Below are 19,686 nucleotides of genomic sequence, written 5' to 3'. Positions count from 1 at the left end.
TTTTTCATAGGGTAGCTCTTGCATTGCTATCTTCAGACTGTGTAAAAGCATCTGGATGGGCCAAACAGCCCTTGGTTGTTTGTTCACAAAGCTGCCTGATTCATGCATCACTTGGAGTGTCTGCTTTCACCTGGAAAGGATGCAAGGGGTGAGAGATGGCAGAAGAGAACCGGGCTGGGAGACAAATTCCACAACAATTTCTGCTCCCTGCCCCACGTGCCCTGTTTGATGTGAAAAGCACAAACTGTGCTTTATATGTGCTTTATATGTGTCCTAATCCAGGCAGCTAAACTCAACATCTAGTTTGGTCTAAGTCATCAATGGCTCCCGGTTATTTGAACTTCAGGCTATCCATAAGTTTGGGACGTGCTGTTCAGATAAACGAAGCTGTGTATATGTCTTGAAAAGACCCATGCTTTTGCCATTCTGTGTTGGGTTTGTGTTTGTCTAACTCCATCATTAATCAATCCTTTCAATTTGTAGCCTGCAGACGGCTTGACCAGCTCACCTTTCATTAACACGCAAACTTCTTGGGCCAGTCTCCATGTATGTATTGCTTTGTTTTTCACCTAATTACTTGGGTTCATTCACTTAATTTTAATTTTTATTAATCAAAGTCTGTTTAAGAAAAATATTACCACAAGCTGAAATTGGGTAATGTTGGCCAAACATTATCTCAAGTTACATTGAAATAGGAGAAAAACACGCACACACACAATAAAACTGAACTTGTGTTTATGTCTGTGAAATTTCCCCTGTCATAAAAGGAAACATCAAATATTGAGGCTGCACATTAGGGGTGACCCAAAATCCCTTGCCATGTTGTAGAGAATGTGGAGCCATTCACTTGGACAAGTTCTTTGGTTGGGACTGAAATCCATCCCCTCTTTGGGGGAGGCAAGATTGGGCATTGGATCACATGAGGAACATGTGGTTTTGGGGATATGAGTGTTTGAGAGTTAAAGCTCCCTTCTGAAAGCTTTGACTCTTGAAAATTCATGTCCGGAAAATCTTGCTGGTTCGATTGGGCTTGAATCTAGCTATTCTACTGCACACCGATATAGCCACCCTCTCAAACTATCTTCATGAGGAACATAAAAACTATGTGCCCAGAATGGTCAGCAAGAGGCCTGTGGGCTCAGAGATCTGGCACACAACGTAACTTTTCCTGTCCTGTGTTGCCTCTACCAAATTGTAATTGTGTGGTTAATTTCCCCCCACTTATAACCAAAAGGGCAGGGATCCTCTGTGTGCATCGTCAGCACATTTGTGTTGTGTTGCTACCTTGAGCACATTACGAACATCAGAAGAGCCCTGCTGGATCTGAATCAGGCTCCATCTATCCTAATGACTGGTTTCCAACAGTGGGCATCTCCGTGCTTCTGGGAGGGGTGAAAGGCTGCTGGCTATCCTCGGGAGGTGGTGAGCTCTCCTTCCCTTGAGGTTGTTAAGCAGAGGCTAGATGGCCATCTGTCAGCAATGCTGATTCTATGACCTTAGGCAGATCATGAGGGAGGGCACGTTGGCCATCTTCTGAGCATGGAGTCACTGGGGGAGTCGGGGGGGGAGGTAGTTGTGAATTTCCTGCATTGTTCAGGGGGTTGGACTAGATGACCCTCATGGTACCTTCCAACTCTATGACTCTATGATTCTATCCGCCATTGGAGGGCATCCTTTGGGAAGCACTTCTCATACTCTGCTCCCCAGAACGAATGGCCTGTGTCCTCTGAGGACATGGATTATTTGTCCGTGAAGCCTTTAAGTCTTCAGGGAACCCTAAATTTATTGCAGAACATCTCTATGAGGGGGCAGATTGTTCAGGGTCCTGGCAGGAGCCTGTGAACCAGAGTGGCCCTTGAGAATACAGCTGTTGTGTGTCTTGATCGAGTAGAGGTCAGGAAGAAGCGGAGTTCACAGCAGTCCCAGCATTGGTAATATCCATCAGTTGGAAATGGAGGAACCCCCCCACCCACACACACACTTCTCTAAACTCCCTAACTCTTCGCCGCTCAATAAAGGGAATGTGTGTTTGTTTTAGTCAGACTAAAAAATTCTGCCTCCCACCAACCCAAAGTTGGCAACTTTGAGCTGATGAATACCTGGAGATTCAAGGGTGGAGCTTGGGGAGAGCGGAGGTTGGGGAGAGGAGGGACCTCATCAGGGCACAGTGCCCTAGAGCCTGCCCTCCAAAGCAGACATTTTTCTACAGGGAAATTGATCTGTGTGGTCCAGAGATCAGTCGTAATTCCAGGAGATTCCCAGGCTTGACCTGGAGGTTGGCAACCTTCCCCCCACTGCTCCCCTCAAAACCCCACAGCAAACTTTCAAGTCTTTAATTTAAAATAAGGGCAGTGAAATGGGGGAGGGAGTAAATGGTAGCCCCCTCCATGCACGTCTTACAAATATTGACTGCTTTTGCAAAATTGCTGACCTCCTGGGGGAAACTGCAAAACTGATGACAGGTTTGGGACCCGGAATGGGTTGCACAGAGAAGCCTAGGTGACTGGCTGGGAAGGCTGGGGCAGGGGAGACAGATCGAACTGGGGGTTGGGAACTGGATCCTGTTGAGAGTATCTTGCATGGGAAGCCATAAGAACAGCCTCCTAGCCCAGTCCGTGACCTGGGGCGCCACTGCCTGTCCCGTACAGGCGTTGAACTGGAAGGGGTGGTGTTGTGGTGTTGGTCCATAAAAAGCCCACAAAGACCGGAGTTCGTAGCCCTCTTTGTGTATCACGTTCTCATGCCAGCAACTTCTCGCCCTAAGGGAAGCTGCATTGCCATGTTCATGTTGCACGTGAAGGGGCTGTGCACATGTTCACAAACCTTTCTGAGCACCAAAGTAGACCCAATGGAGTCGTCATAGCCACCTCGAGGATGCCACTACCATTTTGCAGTCACTGAAAAATGATGTGAGGGCTTGACCCTGATCGGGCCCACAGCACTGTGCTCTTCTCCCCACACCTTATCAAGTGTTGAAATAGCAGAACTCCCCCCATGGCTATTTTGGCACTTGAAAAGATGTTGGGGGGGAGAGATGAGCGTTGTGCTGTGGGCCCAATCGGGATTGAATCCTGGCCACATTGTTAAATGTCTTTAAAATGGCGGGGGCATCTGGGGCAGCCATGAAGACACCGTTACACCTAGTTTGGCCCTAAGTGTCACGCTGAGGTATTGGGACTTTGCTACAGGTAGTGCTTCCTATCTACCCTGGGACTACGGTCAGTGCGCTGCAGCTTCAGGCTTTGGAAATACGGATCCAGCCTAGTCATTGCCTAGTCAGTGTGGTGTAGTGGTTAAGAACGGTGGTTTGGAGCGGTGGACTTTGATCTGGAGAACCGGGTTTTGATTCCCCCACTCCGCCACAGGAAGCCAGCAGGGTGACCTGGGGCTAGTCACAGTTCTCTCTGAACTCTCTCAGCCCCACCTACAGCTCACAGGGCATCTGTTGTGGGAAGGGGGAAGGGAAGGTGATTGTAAGCCGGTTTGAGTCTCCCTTAAGTGGTAGAGAAAGTCGGCATATTAAAAACCAACTTCTTCTTCTTTCTTCTTCCTTTTCTTCTTCTTTTCTGCTGACGTGACACCATTTTCCTGCACTGTATCTGCTTTCTGCATCACGTGTAATATTCTATGCTGGTTTCCGTTTTCGGTAACCCTAGTCCTAATACATTGCTTATTAGATGCCTTATCCTACTGCACTGACTTATGCTGTGCAACCCATCTCGAGCCTCAGTGAAAAAGGCAGATTATAATTCCCCCCCCTCAAATCACAGCTGACTTTTGGCGACCCCTTGTAGGGTTTTCAAGGCAAGAGACACTGGGAGGTGGTTTGCCATTGCCTGCCTCCAACGTACAACTCTGGACTTCTTTGGCAGTGTCCGATTGCAGCATCAGGGCTGTGAGTGTGTGACTGGCCCATGCAAAGGTGTTTCAGTCAGTGGCTCTGGTCAGGGGTGTGGAGGTGCTGCTGGAAAGATGAGGAGGGGTCAGCACACAGAGCTGGAGAGCAGGGGGACCACTCCAGAGTGCAGCAGAACAACAGAGGAGGGGTCGGCAAGAGAGTTCGCAGAGAAAAGCCTTCAGTGGGCCGGGGTCAAAAAGGCTCAGGGGAGAAGGATAGGTGGGCTACCCAACAGGTGTGGTGCTGAGCTCACTGGGGAGGGGACTGTGGATGGAAGGGGGCTCCTCTCGAGGAACCCCAGGCTCCAGAGGAGAGGCCTCCACCACGGGGTCTGCTTCTCCTTTCCAACAGGACGTGGATAGAACAGGTGGGAAGGGACCCAGCGCAAGAGCAAGTGTGTAGCAGCTGCTGGAAGAGCTGGTCCTGCCTCACTGGCACTGTTGATGGCAGCTTAATGAACAGATGGAAAGCAACTTTGGACAATGGAAGTTTCCCAGCCAAGTTTAATTGGAAAGTTTCTCTTCCAGCTTGTGCACTGGAAAATCACAAATACCAAGTTACTCAGCTGGGCAATTAGGGCCGCAGGATCCGATGGGCACCTGTCCCATTATGAAGAACACCTGGCTGTATGTCAGCACGCCAGCCTGGCACAGGGCTGCCAGGAGAGGCTGCCCGAGCCCTTTTTTTTTTGGGGGGGGGGGAAATCCCTTTCCATGCCAAAGCTCTGGGCACAAGGCGGGGTGGAGGATGCCATTGGCATTGGCAGAGCTTTGCCACTGAGGGGGCTTCTGCGTTTCTTGCAGCTTAGCAGACTTCACAAAAATCACTGGGGCGGGTTGTGCCCCCTTTGCTGCCACTCTGCCGGAGGAAGAGCCCCTCAAATCTGAGGAAGGCTCCTGAGGCTAGACCAGAGTTGCCAACTCTGGGTTGGGGAATTCCTGGAGATTTGGGGATAGAGCTTAGGTTGGGTGGAATTTGGGGTGGGTGTACAATGCCATAGAGTCTACCTTCCAAAGCAGCCATTTTCTCCAGGGGAACAGATCTCTGTAGTTGGGAGATCAGTTGAAATTCTAGGAGATCTTCAGGCCCTACCTGGAGGTTGGCAACCCTAGGCTGGAGAAAAGTTATTGAGAGGATGGTTGGATCACATAAAGCTACCTTATACTGAATCAGGCCCTCGGTCCATCAAAGTCAGCATTGTTTACTCAGTCCGGCAGCACCTCTCCAGGGTCTCAGGCAGAGGTCTTTCACGTCACCTACTTGCCTAGTCCCTTTAAATGGAGATGCCGGGGATTGAACCTGGGACCTTCTGCATGCCAAACAGATGCTCTACCACTGAGCCACAGCCCCTCCCCTCTATGTCCCAACAGAGCCATTGAAATAAAGGGAGTAAATATAAGTCCCAATTACCAGCAAACATGAAGAGACAAATCTACAGTCCTCCATTCTCAAAGCTTTCCCATCTCCCATCCAGCCAGGCCTTTTGTCAGATAAATAACCCGTCGAGTGACATGTTCGTGTGGGAAACACGAGCCAGAAAACATGCAAACTGAAATCTGTAAACTATTTGGAGTAATTGGCTATTTGCTGCGTTTGCTGGTCTCCAATCCTAGCACATATTTTATGGCCTCTCACGTTACTCTTTGCTGGAAGAGCCGCTGGGATCAGATATCTCCCTCTGAAGCCTGACAGTCAATACCCGGCCCCAGGAGTCCGCGAGGGCAGGGATTCCATGCAGGCATTCCTGCGGTTGCCTCCCAGGAGCAGCGCGGCCTCCCCTGGCTTCGTTGGGTCACCAAGGCCAGGCTCCAGGAGGGCACCTGGGCACTGGAGGGGCAATTCTGTGGAGCCCCTCTGCCCTGCAACGGACAAACCAGAAACCTTGCATAAATCTTCATTTCAACATGATCTTTGACACGGGACCCCATCCACCGGGAGTCTTTCCTGCAAACTATGTTGAAATGGATGGGAATTGCACAGGAGCCCTGGAGTTCTGGTGGCTTTGTTTCTGACCCTGGCCTTTTCAATCCAGCTTCAAGAACCTGGTTGCCAACCTTCAGGTGGGCCTGGAGAGCTCGTGGAATTACAAGTGATCTCCAGACTACAGAGATCAGTTCCCCTGGAGAGGATGGCTGCTTTGGAGGGTGGACACTATGGCATTATATTCTATTGAGGTCTCTCCCCTCCCCAAACCCTGCCCTCCCAGGCTCCACCCGGAGACTGCCAGGAATTTCCCAGCCCAGAACTGGCAACCTTTGCCCCGGGTTTGGGTCAGACAGGGCTCTGGTGGCCCTTGTGGACGATCTTCATCTTCAAATGGTTAAAGAGAATGCTTCTCTGTTGTTTTTAGATCTGTCAGGAACCACTGAAATGGTAGGCTGTGTGGTATATAGTTAAATTGTGGAACTCCCTGCCCCAGGATGTGGTGATGGCTGCCAACTTGGAAGGCGTTAAGAGGGGAGTGGACATATTCATCGAGAATAGGGGTATCCATGGCTACTAGTAAAAATTGGTACTAATCATGATGCATATGTGTTCTCTCCAGGATCAGAGGAGCGTGCCTATTCTATGAGGTGTGGTGGAACACAGGCAGGATGGTGCTGCTGCAGTTGTCTTGTTTGTGGGCTTCCTAGAGGCCCCTGGTTGGCCACTGTGTGAACAGACTGCTGGACTTGATGGGCCTTTAGTCTGATCCAGCATGGCCTTTCTTATAGTCTTATGATCCTTGCTTCAGTAACCTCGAGGCTAGATTACTGTAACATGGTCTAGATGGGGCTGCCCTTGAAGACCATCCAGGAATTGCAAAATGCAGCAGCCTGTTTGTTATCTGGGGCTGGCCATCAGGATCATGTTACCCCTGTTCTAAGGTCCCTTCACTGGCTGCCCATGAGCTTCCCGATCCAGTTCAAGAACTGCCAGGGCGTGCTCATGTGCAGCAAAGGGATTTTTAGTGTGCTGTGGGAAATGGATTCATCCACTTCTCCTGCACAGTCGAAGAGCCTGGCCACACAGGGCGCTTCCCTCTGCATGAGTCCCTGCTCTGGGCTAACCCCTTTCAGTCAGCAGCTGTTGGAGGAGGAGGAGAACTTTAACAGTCCACCTCCATTGAACGACTCAAGAATTATCCATCTTTACAGGAGGCTCCCTGTTCTGCCTTTGCATGAGTCTTGGCACAGCCAGAACAGCAACTCATACAGAAGAATACACGAGCTCCTCTGAGTCTCATAATTCTTTTTTTAAAAAACAACATTTCTGGGTTATGCTTCCGATCTGAATTGTGAAAAACAGAGCATTTTATCTCAAGCAGAGGTTTTAAAGCTTTATGGAAAGGAGCTATGTGGGTTGTATATTTTGTACAGCTCCCGACGCACCGTTGTTGCAGAGGAGGTGCTAATTAGGTGTATAAATGCTGCTGTGTGCTGGAAGGCTGTTGCAGTGGCAGCCCCCCCCCCCCACGTCCCTTCTTCTGTGTGGCTCTTCTTGCTTTGTGTGACTCTTGCACTTTGATGCAGGACAATTCATGCCCCGTCCCATTAACATTCCAGTGGGTTTCCCTGTCGTTTTGCTTTATTTAAAAACATTTTTCCCCTCAGTCACATCAGTCAAAGCAGCAGAAACCGCTGACCCTCTCCTTTGTCACGGGGCTGCAGAAGATACCAGAGGGAAGCGGTCCCAATTTCTGCCAGCGCTCTCTTTGTAATTCGGTACCTGTGGAATGTCGCAATGCGGCCTCTTTGGATAGGATGCTGCTTTTGCAAAAAATGACAGAACGAGGCAAGTGCTGAAAGGCACGGCTTAGTTTCTATAAAAAGTGAAATTTATGTAATATTTCTGTTTTTTAAAAAAACAAAACAAATAGCAAATGCCTTTTTGAGACAGTGGCTAGAAGCTGGCTTCGGACCAGATTCCATAAATATGAGTTCTCAGTGAGGTCAGTGTGAGGGAATTTTGCGGGATTCTAAAATGAGATATTTATTTTTCAGGAATGTTTCATGAGCTACAAATTGCTGCTTCATCTTGGCTTCTATCAGTTTTAGAGTTGTTACTCTTCTAAAACTAATATTTATAAAAACGCACCCCATGATTTCAAAAGCTGCTGTAATCCCTGCCCTCTGGCTCTTCTGATGGAAGCGGGGTTGTGCTTTTAATGACTTACATGTTCCTTTCCCAGACACAAACCACACAGGGAAGTTCAGCCCCTTTGAACGGTATGGGAACTGGACAAGTAGCACTGATTGCCTCACGGTATTCCTCCCACCAATAATTGGTAATATGTCTTCCTCTCCCTCCAGGAAGAAGAACTCATTGACTGGTGGAGCAAGTTCTACGCTTCCACAGGCGAGAGGGAGAAATGTGGCTCCTACCTGGAGAAGGGCTTTGACACTCTGAAGGTAATGGGGTGGAGAGAGCTGAATGCTTGCAGCCGTTGCTTGGGGCTGGGGCCGTGGCTCAGCGGAAGAGCCTCTGCTTGGCATGCAGAAGGTCCCAGGTTCAGTCCCCGGCATCTCCAGTTGAAAAGGACCAGGCAGGAGGTGATGCGAAAGACCCCTATTCGAGGCTCCGGGGAGCCACTGCCAGTCTGAGTAGATAATACTGACCTGGATGGACCATGGTGGGTCTGACGCAGTATAAAGCAGCTCCAAGTGGCTCTCTGTTGTCAACGTGAGTCTGGAATGATGGGGCTTGAACCAGGTAGCAGGTGAGGGAGGATTCAGGGTTAAGTCCCTTGCGCCAGCTAGCCACTGAGGACTGAGACCTCACTGCTGGGGGGAGGGGGCGGTGGCGGAAGATGTGGACTCTTCAGGGAGCTACTGAGAGCAAGCTGTCTCTTTTTGTGCTCTTCCTCCCTCCCTTAGGTCTTTGAAACGGAGTTGGAGAATGTTGAAGACTATGGGGGTCTCTCTGATTTCTGCCACACCTTTAAGCTGTACCGTGGCAAGACACAGGATGCCAATGAAGATCCCACAGTGGTTGGAGAATTCAAGGTCTGCCTGCTTTTTCCTGTTCTTTGCACTAGGGTTGCCAGGCGCCCCTTGGCCACCAATGGGAGATGGCAGAGTAGGGTTGCCAGATCCAGGTTGGGAAACTCTTGGAGATTTGGGGATGGGGCCTGGGGGGGACAGGGACCTCAGTGGGGTGCGATGCCAGAGTCCACCCTCCAAAGCATCCATTTTCTCCAGGGGAACTGATCTCTGTAGTCCGGAGATGAGCTGTAATTCCCGGGGATCCCCCAGGTCCCACCTGGAGGCTGCTGGCATCCCTACTTTGTGCTCAGGCATGCATGTTGAAGACTGACGTATAATCCAGGCAGGGCTGGTTTCGAGGTAGAACTCATGAGGTTAAGAAGGACTTGGAAGGTGGGAGCCCTCTGGAGACCGACAGTCACCCCTGAGGGCCTGAGCCAAGAGAAGACAAGCTGTGAGTTCAGGCCAGTTCTGCAGCCAAGCTGGAAGTGACTGGCTTCGCCTCCTGGGCCTGTGCTCCCAGTGGCTGGGTACTAGCACAGCGACTTGGCAACACCTGGCTGGCAGTGGTGCAGGCTAGGGTTGCCAGCTCTGGGTGGGGAAATACCTGGAGATTTTAGGGGTGGAGCCTGAAGAGGGCGGGGTTTGGTGAGAGGAAGGATTTCAGTGGGGTATAATGCCATAGAGCCCACTTTTGAAAGCAGCCGTTTTCTTCAGGAGAACTGATCTCTGTCGCCTGGAGATCAGTTGTATTGGTGCTGTTGTTTGTTTAAACTAGTGTTTGTTCAGCATAAGTTTTATTTCCTTAGATTATGCCACCTGGAGGTTGGCAACCCAGGTGCAGGCTCAGAAGGTATGTCTTGCTGGGCCCTTGAGCTGACCCGGCTGTGGAAGCATTGGAGGGCCCAAGCAGAAGTGAACTGGGAGACTAAGACGTCCTCGTTCTGTAAAAAAAGGCACGAAGCAGCGGGAAGGAGAGATTTCAGTTGGGTCCAGGGGGGTCGGACTCTATTTCCCCAGGCTGCTTTCAAAATAGCGCCTCTCCTGGGGAGCTGCGATTTGCTTCAGGGGGAAAACCTGCAAGAATCATCACAGTATCTGCAGTTTTCATGGGGAGGTCTGATGGTTTCCGTTCGGCTGGGTGTCAGCTGAGGTGTACTGGCCATCAGCCCTCAAAGGCCCAACAGAACCCAAATCCCCAAAGGATGTGCAAAAAATCCCCAGCTCAGAGTCCAGACTTTGAAATAGAAGGCTAAGAACTTGAATTTTAAAAACTGGAATTTGCTTTTTAAACAGGGAGCGAATTTATGTATTTGTGTGTGAAAATGAGAGAGAGAGGCTTGTATTTCAGTAACAAAGAGTCTTGTGGCATTCTGTTATTTTGCCTGGCCAGAGAGGCTCTCTGGAATTTGCCCTGAATTTTGGTCCCAATTGCATTTTATTTCCCATGTCAAAACAACAGATTCCGGGGGCAGTGTTGAAAAGCAGTCGATTGTGAATGACCACGATATTATCCCATTTTTCTCTCTTGCTGGATAATTCCATTGGCAATATGGTGCCCCCCCTCCCCAAGAAATAAGTTGAGAACCCTGGGCTGCCTTGAGCCAGAACTCCCAGAGGCCAAGCTCCTGGATATTTATTTATATAAAAAGAGTAGAGTTGGTTTTTATACCCTGCTTTTTCTCTACCTTTAACGAGTCTCAAAGCAGCTTACAATCAGTAAGTAGAGAAGAGTGAATTCAGTCACCCAACGGCAATAGCTTGTAAACAGCATGTAAATGTTGGAAGAGTTGCAATGTCTAGCATGCAAAGGAACTGAGAAGAAGAGCCAGCAGAAGGCGGGCAAGTGGTCAGCTAGTTAGGGCTGTAAGGCCAGAGACCTTTCCACCCTTTCCACCCTTTCCCCACTCCTCTTGTCTGTCCTTAGACTGATACTCTTAGGGGACAATTTCCTCCTTCTTGGAAGTCATTCTACCCTTTCCCTCCCTCCTTAGCTAGATAGACAGCTAGAGGCTCTGTCTCTCAGCTTTCCTATTCTAAAATGTAGTTCCTTCAATAAAGGCAACTTTATCTTTAATCAGTGAGTCTGACCCTTCTCTGCGTATTTAGAATACTCTACCAACAGGAAATACTTACAGTAAGGACAGATGGACTCACAATGTAGTGGTATCTGAAGAAGTGAGCTGTGGCTCACAGAAGCTCAGACCCTGCCAGAAATGTTGTTAGTCTTGATGGTGCTACTGGGACTCTTGCTCTTTTCTCTGGGGGAACAGGAAAGACTCCCAGGGCATTTATGAGAGAATGGTTTCCCTCCTTTTTTTGCAGGGCTCCTTCAAGATCTACCCTCTGCCCGATGATCCCACGGTGCCTCTCCCCCCTCGCCAGTTCCATCAGCTTCCAGCCAGAGGCCCTCAGGAATGCCTCGTCAGGGTTTATATCATTCGGGCCTTTGACCTCCAACCGAAAGACTCGAATGGAAAGGTAAGACACCCCCACCCACCCCCGGTGGGGTAGCTGTACTTAGACTGGGCAGATGGTTTCTGAATGAGGGTCCCATTGAAAGCTGTCCAGTCCTGAGAGATATTTGTCTAAACTGTTCTCGGATGTTTGCTAGCTCAGAGCGCTTGGAATCTCATTCTGTTACCTTGATTACCACAAAAACTATATTTGATATTTATCCTGGAATTCTTAACGCTCTGGCCCAGTCTGTCCCTCTGCTCAAAGCCCTCCGGCTCCCCAGATCAGCCTGCTGCTTGGCTGCCATTTTTACCTTTCCATGGCGCTTGTGGTTGGGACTGTTGTAGATAACTCACCTCCTCTGCCCCTCTTTTCTTCTCCTCTGCAGTGTGACCCTTATGTGAAGATTTCCGTGGGGAAGAAATCTATCAGTGACCAGGATCATTATATCCCATGCACTCTGGAGCCTGTCTTTGGGAAGTAAGAGGGCATTTAACTTCCAGACATTAGTGTGTGTGTGTGTGTGTGTGCGCGTGCGCGCTGGGGACAGAGATATTCCTAAGACTAAGCAGGTGGGTGAGAATGTAATGTTTGGGGCTGCCGGCAGAACCCCCTCTAGCTCCCTAGAGCTGCTGTAACTCTCTTGCCTAAACGCCTTGAGAATGGATGGTGCTCGCCTTTGGAAAGGCAGAGCTGCCCGTTTCATGTGGGAAGGGCTTTGCCCATCTTCTGGAGAGCTCTGGTGGAGGCTCTCCCTGCCAGAGTCTGCCAGCCCGGGCTGTTCCGTGGTCTGCTCCAGCGATGCATCAGCTCAATTCCAGCACAGCCAGCTGTTCAGAAAGTGTTTTGAACTTTTTATGAAACTCTGCAAATTCTTGTATGGAAAGCACATGGGCCAAGAAAGTAGTCTGATTATGTTATTACCACAATCCTGTGATCATTATAGTGTGGGTGATGAAGAAACAAAATACCAGGGAATCACACAGATTAGTGTGAAATCTCCAATCCCAATAGCCAATGAATAAATGCCAACTTTCCTCTAAAAATACCATTTTCAATCCTGCCTTCAGAAACCAAAGAAAATGAGCAACTTTAACCCATACCATCCTGGCCCAGGATTTATTGGAGCCTTTCCTCTTTGCTGTCTTGATGGAGCTTGGGGAAGTGGAATTTTGACAGCTATCAGTCACATTCATATCCTGCCTTTTACCGGAGGAGTCCAGACTGGCGTACATGGTTCTGCCCTTGTCCATTTTATCCTCACAACAGTCCTGTGGGTTAGGATAAGCTGAAAGACAGATTGGCCCAAGGTCAACCAAGAGAGCCAGCATGGTAGTGGTTAAGAGCGGTGGTTTGGAGCAGTGAACTCTGATCTGGAGAACCTGGTTTGATTCCCCTCTCCTCTACTTGAGCTTCGGAGGCTAATCTGGTGAACTGGATTTGTTTCCCCACTCCTCCACATGAAGCCATCTGGGTGACCTTGGGCTAGTCACAGCTCTCTTAGAGCTCTCTCAGCTGCACCTACCCCACAGGGTGTCTGTTGTGGGGAGGGGAAGGGAAGGTGATTGTAAGCCGGTTTGATTCTTCCTTAAGTGGTAGAGAAAGTCGGCATATAAAAACCAACCTTCTTCTTGTACTTCATAGTAGAGTGAGGATTTGAACCCGGGTCTTCTAGATCTGACCTGGATAGCCCAGGGTAGCCAGCATGGTTTAGTGGTTAAGAGTGGTGGACTCTAATCTGGAGAACCGGGTTTGATTCCCTCCTCCTCCACATGAGCAGCGGACTCTACTTTGGTGAACTGGATTTGTTTCCCCACTCCTCCACATGAAGCCAGCTGGGTTTCCTTGGGCTACTATCAGTCTCTCGGCCAAACCCACCTCACAGGGTGTCTGTTGTGGGGAGGGGAAGGGAAGGTGATTGTAAGCTGGTTTCATTTTCCTTGAAAGACAGAGAAAGTTGGCATATAAAAACCAATTTCTTTTCTCATCAGATCTGGGAAACTAAGCAGGGTTGTCCCTGGTTAGTATATGGATGGGAGACCAATAAGGAATTCCAGGGTCACTACACAGAGACAGGCAATGGCAGACCACCTCAGAATGACCCTTGCCTTGAAAACCCTATAGGATTGCCATAAGTTGGCTGTGACTTGATGGCAATTTCCAGCACCACCATTCCCCCATCTCCCAGCGTGGGGAGGGGCTGTGGCTAGAGCATCTGCTTGGCATGTAGCAGGTCCCAGGGTCAATCCCTGGCCTCTCTAGTAGGAAGGGTCAGGGAGTACCTTACTTAAATGATATTGCTTAAACTGTCAAAAGGCCACAAGCAGCATCACACTAATAGAATCCCCCAAATTAACTCTTTTTACATTTAATTACTGCCTGCAAAAAAATTAGCCACTAATTATGTGTTTCTTTTATTGGTACCAAGTAACAACCATTGAATTAAACTTTGCGGGGAGAGGATCAGGGAGTAAGTGATGTGAAACATCTCTGCCTAAGACCCTGGAGAGTTGCTGCCAGCCTGAGTAGAAAAACTTTGGGGGGAGGTGCTGTGGCACAGTGGAAGAGTATCTGCTTGGCATGCAAAAGGTCCCAGGTTCAGCCCCCAGCATCTTCAGTGAAAAGATCCAGGTAGCAGATGATGTAAAAGACCTCAGCCTGAGACCCTGGAGAGCTGCTGCCTGTCTGAGTAGACAGTACTGATCTCTGTGGGTCTGATTTTGATTTGTGTGTTCGTGTGCGATCCCAATCCAGCAGTCAAACCCTAACTCCATGGTGGCTAATCAGGTCTCTCTCCTTGCATCCATTATGGTGTTGGCTGCTTTCCAGAGCAACTGAAGCTTTCCATTCTCTCCACAGGATGTTTGAGCTGACTTGCACTTTGCCCCTGGAGAAGGATCTGAAGATTTCTCTCTATGACTACGACCTCTTGTCCAAGGATGAGAAGATTGGTCAGACCACCATTGATCTAGAGAATCGGTTCCTTTCCAGATTTGGGGCCCGCTGTGGTCTGCCCCAGACTTACTGCATGTAGGTACTCTGGGGCAAGCGTGTTAACATTAAGGCATCTTAGTCAGGGGACCGGGAAGGTGCCTGGTGCCTGTTCCAGAGGATGAGGAACGACGTTTTGTCTGGTGCCTGAAAATTCACTGCTGTTGCTCTGCCCAGGGGAGGGTGTGGCCAGGCAAAGGCAGCCTGTAGCTAGCAGAGGCTCCAGGGCTGGGGGGGCAGCACACACTTTACCTGCAGGGGCTGCTTGGCTCACACCTGTGTTGGGGGGGGCAATGAGAACCAGTCTAAAGGCACCTGGTGGGAGAGCCTGTAGTCCCCTCTGTAATTGCTGCCCCTTGGCTCAGCTACTTTTAACATTGTTATTGTTGTTGTTGATATTGTCACTGTTCTTGTTAGGGTATTTGTAGTCCGCCTTTCATGCTGGGACTCAAGGCGGATTACATAGTGTAAGCCAAATACAGTCAACATTATGAGACAGCTAATGAACAGCTCAAGAGGGTTTGGAGTGGACTACAGAAATCTAAAAACAAACAGAATCCTCCAGTGGAGCTGAAACCAAGCAGGATGTTTTCAGCATGAGACATTAAGTGGTGTAGATACTAGTGATCGGCTGCAATAGAGTAGTGCAGGCCACAGGCCATGTCCCTTTACCAACATAGCTTTCTGACCATTTCCTTACAGTAGTCATAGAATCATAGAGTTTGAAGGGGCCATCTAGTCCAACCTCCTGCTCAATTCAGGATCAGCCTAGAGCATCCCTGACAAGGGTTTGTCCAGCCTCTGCTTAAAGACTGCCAGTGAGGGGGAGCTCACCCACCTCCCAAGGTAGCTGATTCCACTGTCAAACAACTCAATTCCCCCCTCCCCCAATATCCAGCCAATACCCTTCTGCAATTTAAACCCTTTATTGCGAGTCCTATCCTCTTCTGCCAACAGGAACAGCTCCCTGCCCTCTTCTAAGTGACAACCCTTCAGATACTTAAAGAGAGCAATCATGTCCCCCCTGCACCTCCTCTTCTATTTGCCTTGTGCAAAAAGCCCTTTTGAATAATTCAGTTTTGAATAGTTTGCAGGAAGGTGGGAGCCTTCCTGACCTCCTCAGGCAGGCCGTTCCACAAGGTGGGGGCCACAACAGCGAAGGCACGTGTACGGGCAGTGGTTGATTTTGCCCATTTGCAGGTTGGCACCTGCAGAAGGCCTTGCTTGGCTGAGCAAACCTGCCATGGCAGATCATAGGAAAAGAGATAATCTCGCAGATGTGAGCGTCTGAGGCCACGGAGGGCCTTTGTACGTGATAGTCGATGCCTTGGATTGAGCCTGGTAACTGATGGGCAGACAATGGAGTGACAGCCCTCCCCTGCTCTGCTCCCAATCCGAAGAGACATTCTCCTGCTCAGCTCCCAGTCATATCAAGGAGTTGATGACAGTTGCAAGGTGTTTGTAGAGGGTTCCTTTTTATATCACAACAAGCATTTTATCCTTTCCCTCTGTTTATCAGCCACTGGCTATCCATCAACCACTTCTAGTTTAAAAAGGGGAAATGAAATTAAATTTTTCCTTGACACTATAAAGAGAAAAGTTGCTGCATCTCTTTGACAACAGATAATGCGGTCTCCTTTTCTCAGAAACTTTAGCTGTTTTATCCAGATATTTTGTGGACATGCTAAAACAATGTAGGCTAGGGAGTCTTTTTGATCCGGACTAAATGGCCATTTTTGTTCTTCTGCAGTAAGTGAGGGTTGAATAAGAACAGTGCAAATATGACCAGCCTTGAGTGATTTAAAATGGCACCCAAGAATCTCTTCTCTTCCCCCAGCTCCGGTCCCAACCAGTGGAGGGATCAACTGCGACCCACCCAGCTGCTCCACCTCTTCGCCTTGCATCGCGACTGCAAAACACCCATCTATAAGCCGGACCGGATCATCTTCAGGGATCAAGCCTACAGCCTCTCCGACCTGGGTAAACCTCTGGCTTATTGACCTGTGAAATGCACATGCGCTCATGGTATTTTATTTCAATGGTTTGCAGAGAATTACTCTGAGAAATGTAACATTGATTCAGATCAGTGGTACCCCAGTGATTTTCAGAGAGGGCCTGTGGCGTGTGAGAAAGGGCCACGGGAGCCAAACACTGACACAACTCTTCCTGCCCTCCCTCTCATGATCTGCCTGAGTTCACAGAATCGGCATTGCTGACAAATGGCCATCTAGCCTCTGCTTAAAAACCTCCAAAGAAGGAGATCCCACCACCTCCCGAGGAAGCCTGTTCCACTGAGGAACCTCTCTAACTGTCAGAAAGTTCTTCCTAATGTTTAGCCGGAAACTCTTTTGATTTAATTTCAACCCGTTGGTTTTGATCCAACCTTCTGGGGCAACAGAAAACAACTCAGCACCATCCTCTACATGACAGCCCTTCTAGTACTTGATTGTTTATCTTAATGCTCTTCTTTATTTGTTATTGTCTGCTTTTTTTCTCCCTTTTATTTTCCTTGTTTGGGCCAGACTTCCGCTTTATACAGAAAGCTGTCTTGCCTTTTATGGTTTGTTTGACTCTTCTGGTTAACCGCAACTGGTTTCCTCTTTGACTTTTGCAGTCTGACCTAGTCAGTAGCTTTCAATGACTTCCAAGCATCCTGAAGAGATTTGGCCGTCTTTCCTTTTTTTTGCATGAACCTCTCTTGTTTCTTCTTTTGAAATCAAACATGGCCATCCTGGGCTTTGGGGAAAACCTTCCATTTACATAACTTCTGAACACAATCACTTTGTCTCCACTTGGTTCAGCAATGCTTACCTCTCACACCAGGTCCTGAGCACAACTTAGGATCATGTCCACAGTCACCTCTCCTCTAGCTGGATCTATGACTAACTGTTCCAAGGTATGGTCATCTATGGGACCTCCACATTTTATCTCTTCGTCACATCCTGAACATTCATTTGCCCACTCAATGTGGGGGTGGTTGAAGCTATGCCTTGGCACAACATTTCCTGCTTGGATCACTTTATTTTCTTCCCCATCTCAAGATCATACTCAAGAGTTCTAGTGTGGAGATAAGGAGGTCCCCAGTTACCTTTTTGGCCCGGCATCTCCACCCATGGTGGTTCTGAGAGTGAGTTTAATCCTCTTATGCACTTTGGCTTCTGTGTTCTGTGACATGAACAGAGCACCACCCTGATATTTTCTTCTGCACCCTTTCTCTTCACATCCCACTCGATTTCCCACTTCCACCCCTTCCAAAATGCCCGCTGTGTCAATGTTCTCATTCAGCACCAAGCACGGCTGGCTCCTCCATCTTGGCTCCAAACATGTAGCATTGACATACGAACAGCATATCTTGTTTCCCTCTCCAAGGGGCCTCGGCATCTGCGTTGTCCTCTCTGATCCTTTGGTCTGCTTAGAAGGTTGCCATTTCCCCCTATATGTTAATTGCCAAACTCTAGCCTGTCCCATTTAGATAACCCAGAATATTTATCCCACCACTCCTTGGGATGGCGAGTTGTCTCAAAATCAGAGGCTGGCCTCGCTTTCCCCCTCTGGAAATATATTTCCATGTTCAGTTGAAGTGTCATCTCCTTTGTACAGGGTCTGCTTGTCCCAAAACATTTCCTGGTGCCAAAGCCTGCAACATCTGAACCCTGCCTCTGAGCACTCATGAGTCACCATTGAGGAGGCCTCCACTTTCCCCCTGTCTAGCTGGCCCTGCATGTGGAGCCGGTGGCATTTCTGAAGGGCAGGATCTTTCCCCCATGGTTTGCTCTCTGACAACTGGCATGCAGAGGAATACTGCCTCTGAGCACTGCGGTCCCACATAAACATCATGGCTGAGTTCCGAGACAGACGTTCTCCTCTTCCATGAATTCGCTGGATCCCTTTTTAGGCCATGTTGGGTGCCACTGCCTCAAATGCTGAATAAGCCCATTAAGTCGCAGCAAGTTTACGGCAACCCCTCCTGTGATTTTCAAGGCAAGAGACATTCAGAGGTGGTTTGCCCTTGCCAGCCTCTGCGTAGCAACCCTGGACTTTCTTGGTGGTCTCCCATCCAAGTCCTAACCAGGGCCAACCCTGCTTAGCTTTCAAGATCTGGTGAGATCGGGCTAGCCTGGGGCCATCCAGGGCAGGGGCTTTTCCAATGACTTGAGCAAGATCTTACATGCAGATTTTTTCTCTGCAATAGCAGGGGCTTGAAACATTTTCAAAGGAGGTGAAGGCAGAGGCTCTCAAGATCCCTTTCCAGATGTCGAATGCCACACGAGGTGTGCTATATTTCCAGCTCTTTGGCACAGTTTGGACTGCCCTTATTTCGACCCCCGCCCCCATGCCTCTGAGTGGAGTCAGTGGCAGAGCTTGTATTTGTGGATTCTGGCCTGTAGAGGGAGGTGTGATGACACAGATGGAGATGACTCAGGTCAAACAAGGCAGGCAGGGCCAAGTGCAACCGCTGGGAGGAGTGTGGCGGAAGGGCCCGTTTGGACTCCTGCCTGGAGAAGTGAAGGTTTTGCTTTCATTGTAGGCTTTGGTTGCTTTTTAAAGTTGGTTCCCCATCTCATACAACATGTTCAGAGGGACACAAGGGGCTCATGGGATCACCCAGTTAGCTCACATCGTCAAGAACCAACCCTAGGGTTCCCAGCTCTGGGCTGGGAAAGCCATAAGAACATAAGAAAGGCCCTGCTGGATCAGACCAAGGCCCATCAAGTCCAGCAGTCTGTTCACACGGTGGCCAACCAGGTGCCTCTAGGAAGCCCCCAAACAAGACGACTGCAGCAGCACCACCCTGCCTGTGTTCCACCGCACCCAAAATAATAGGCATGCTCCTCTGATACTAGAGAGAATAGGTATGCAGTCCTGGAGATTTGAAGGTGGAACCCAACGAGGGCAGAGCTTGGAAAGACAGGGAGCTCAGTGGGGTACAATGCCATAAAGTCCCACCCTCCAAAGCAGCCATTTCCTCCAGAGGAACTGATCTATGCTGCCTGGAGATGAGTTGTAATTCCAGGAGATCTCCAGGTCCCACCTGTAGGCTGGCAACCCTAAGAGATTGCAATGAGACACCAGGGAGAAGACTTAAACGAGTAGCGTAGTGTTCACATTAGGGCTGTCAAAAAAAAAAAAATCGGTACAGTTCGGATTCGGCCGAATTTGGCCCTTGTGGGTTCGTTACGTGCCGAAGTCCGAACTTCCCCACTTCGGATCCGTTCAAGTCGGCGGGAATTCAAAGTTCGGAAAAAAAATTCGGCCGAATAAAGCCATTAAAAACACAACCGCGCCTTTCCGCGGCTCTGGGGGGGGGCATTTTTGGGCTTAGAGGTCCCAAACTTTCAGCAGAGCTTCAAAGGACGTATATTGAAAGACTCCCCA

The 19,686-nt window shown here is 49.3% G+C and overlaps 1 protein-coding gene across 1 annotated transcript in view; it reads left to right on the top strand.

The window, feature by feature from the left end:
• DYSF (dysferlin) overlaps nt 1-19,686 on the top strand; it is a 178,296-nt gene that overhangs the window by 126,842 nt on the left and 31,768 nt on the right. The window contains exons 40-45 of the mRNA XM_056855187.1: nt 8,191-8,289; nt 8,755-8,883; nt 11,188-11,343; nt 11,708-11,799; nt 14,179-14,349; nt 16,148-16,290. Of these exons, the coding sequence (XP_056711165.1) occupies nt 8,191-8,289; nt 8,755-8,883; nt 11,188-11,343; nt 11,708-11,799; nt 14,179-14,349; nt 16,148-16,290 (790 nt within the window). The remainder of the gene's footprint in view (nt 1-8,190; nt 8,290-8,754; nt 8,884-11,187; nt 11,344-11,707; nt 11,800-14,178; nt 14,350-16,147; nt 16,291-19,686) is intronic.

The sequence above is a fragment of the Euleptes europaea genome, chromosome 9, assembly GCF_029931775.1.
Source record: "Euleptes europaea isolate rEulEur1 chromosome 9, rEulEur1.hap1, whole genome shotgun sequence".
Taxonomy (NCBI): Eukaryota; Metazoa; Chordata; class Lepidosauria; order Squamata; family Sphaerodactylidae; genus Euleptes; species Euleptes europaea.
This window is presented reverse-complemented; position numbering and strand designations above follow the sequence as displayed.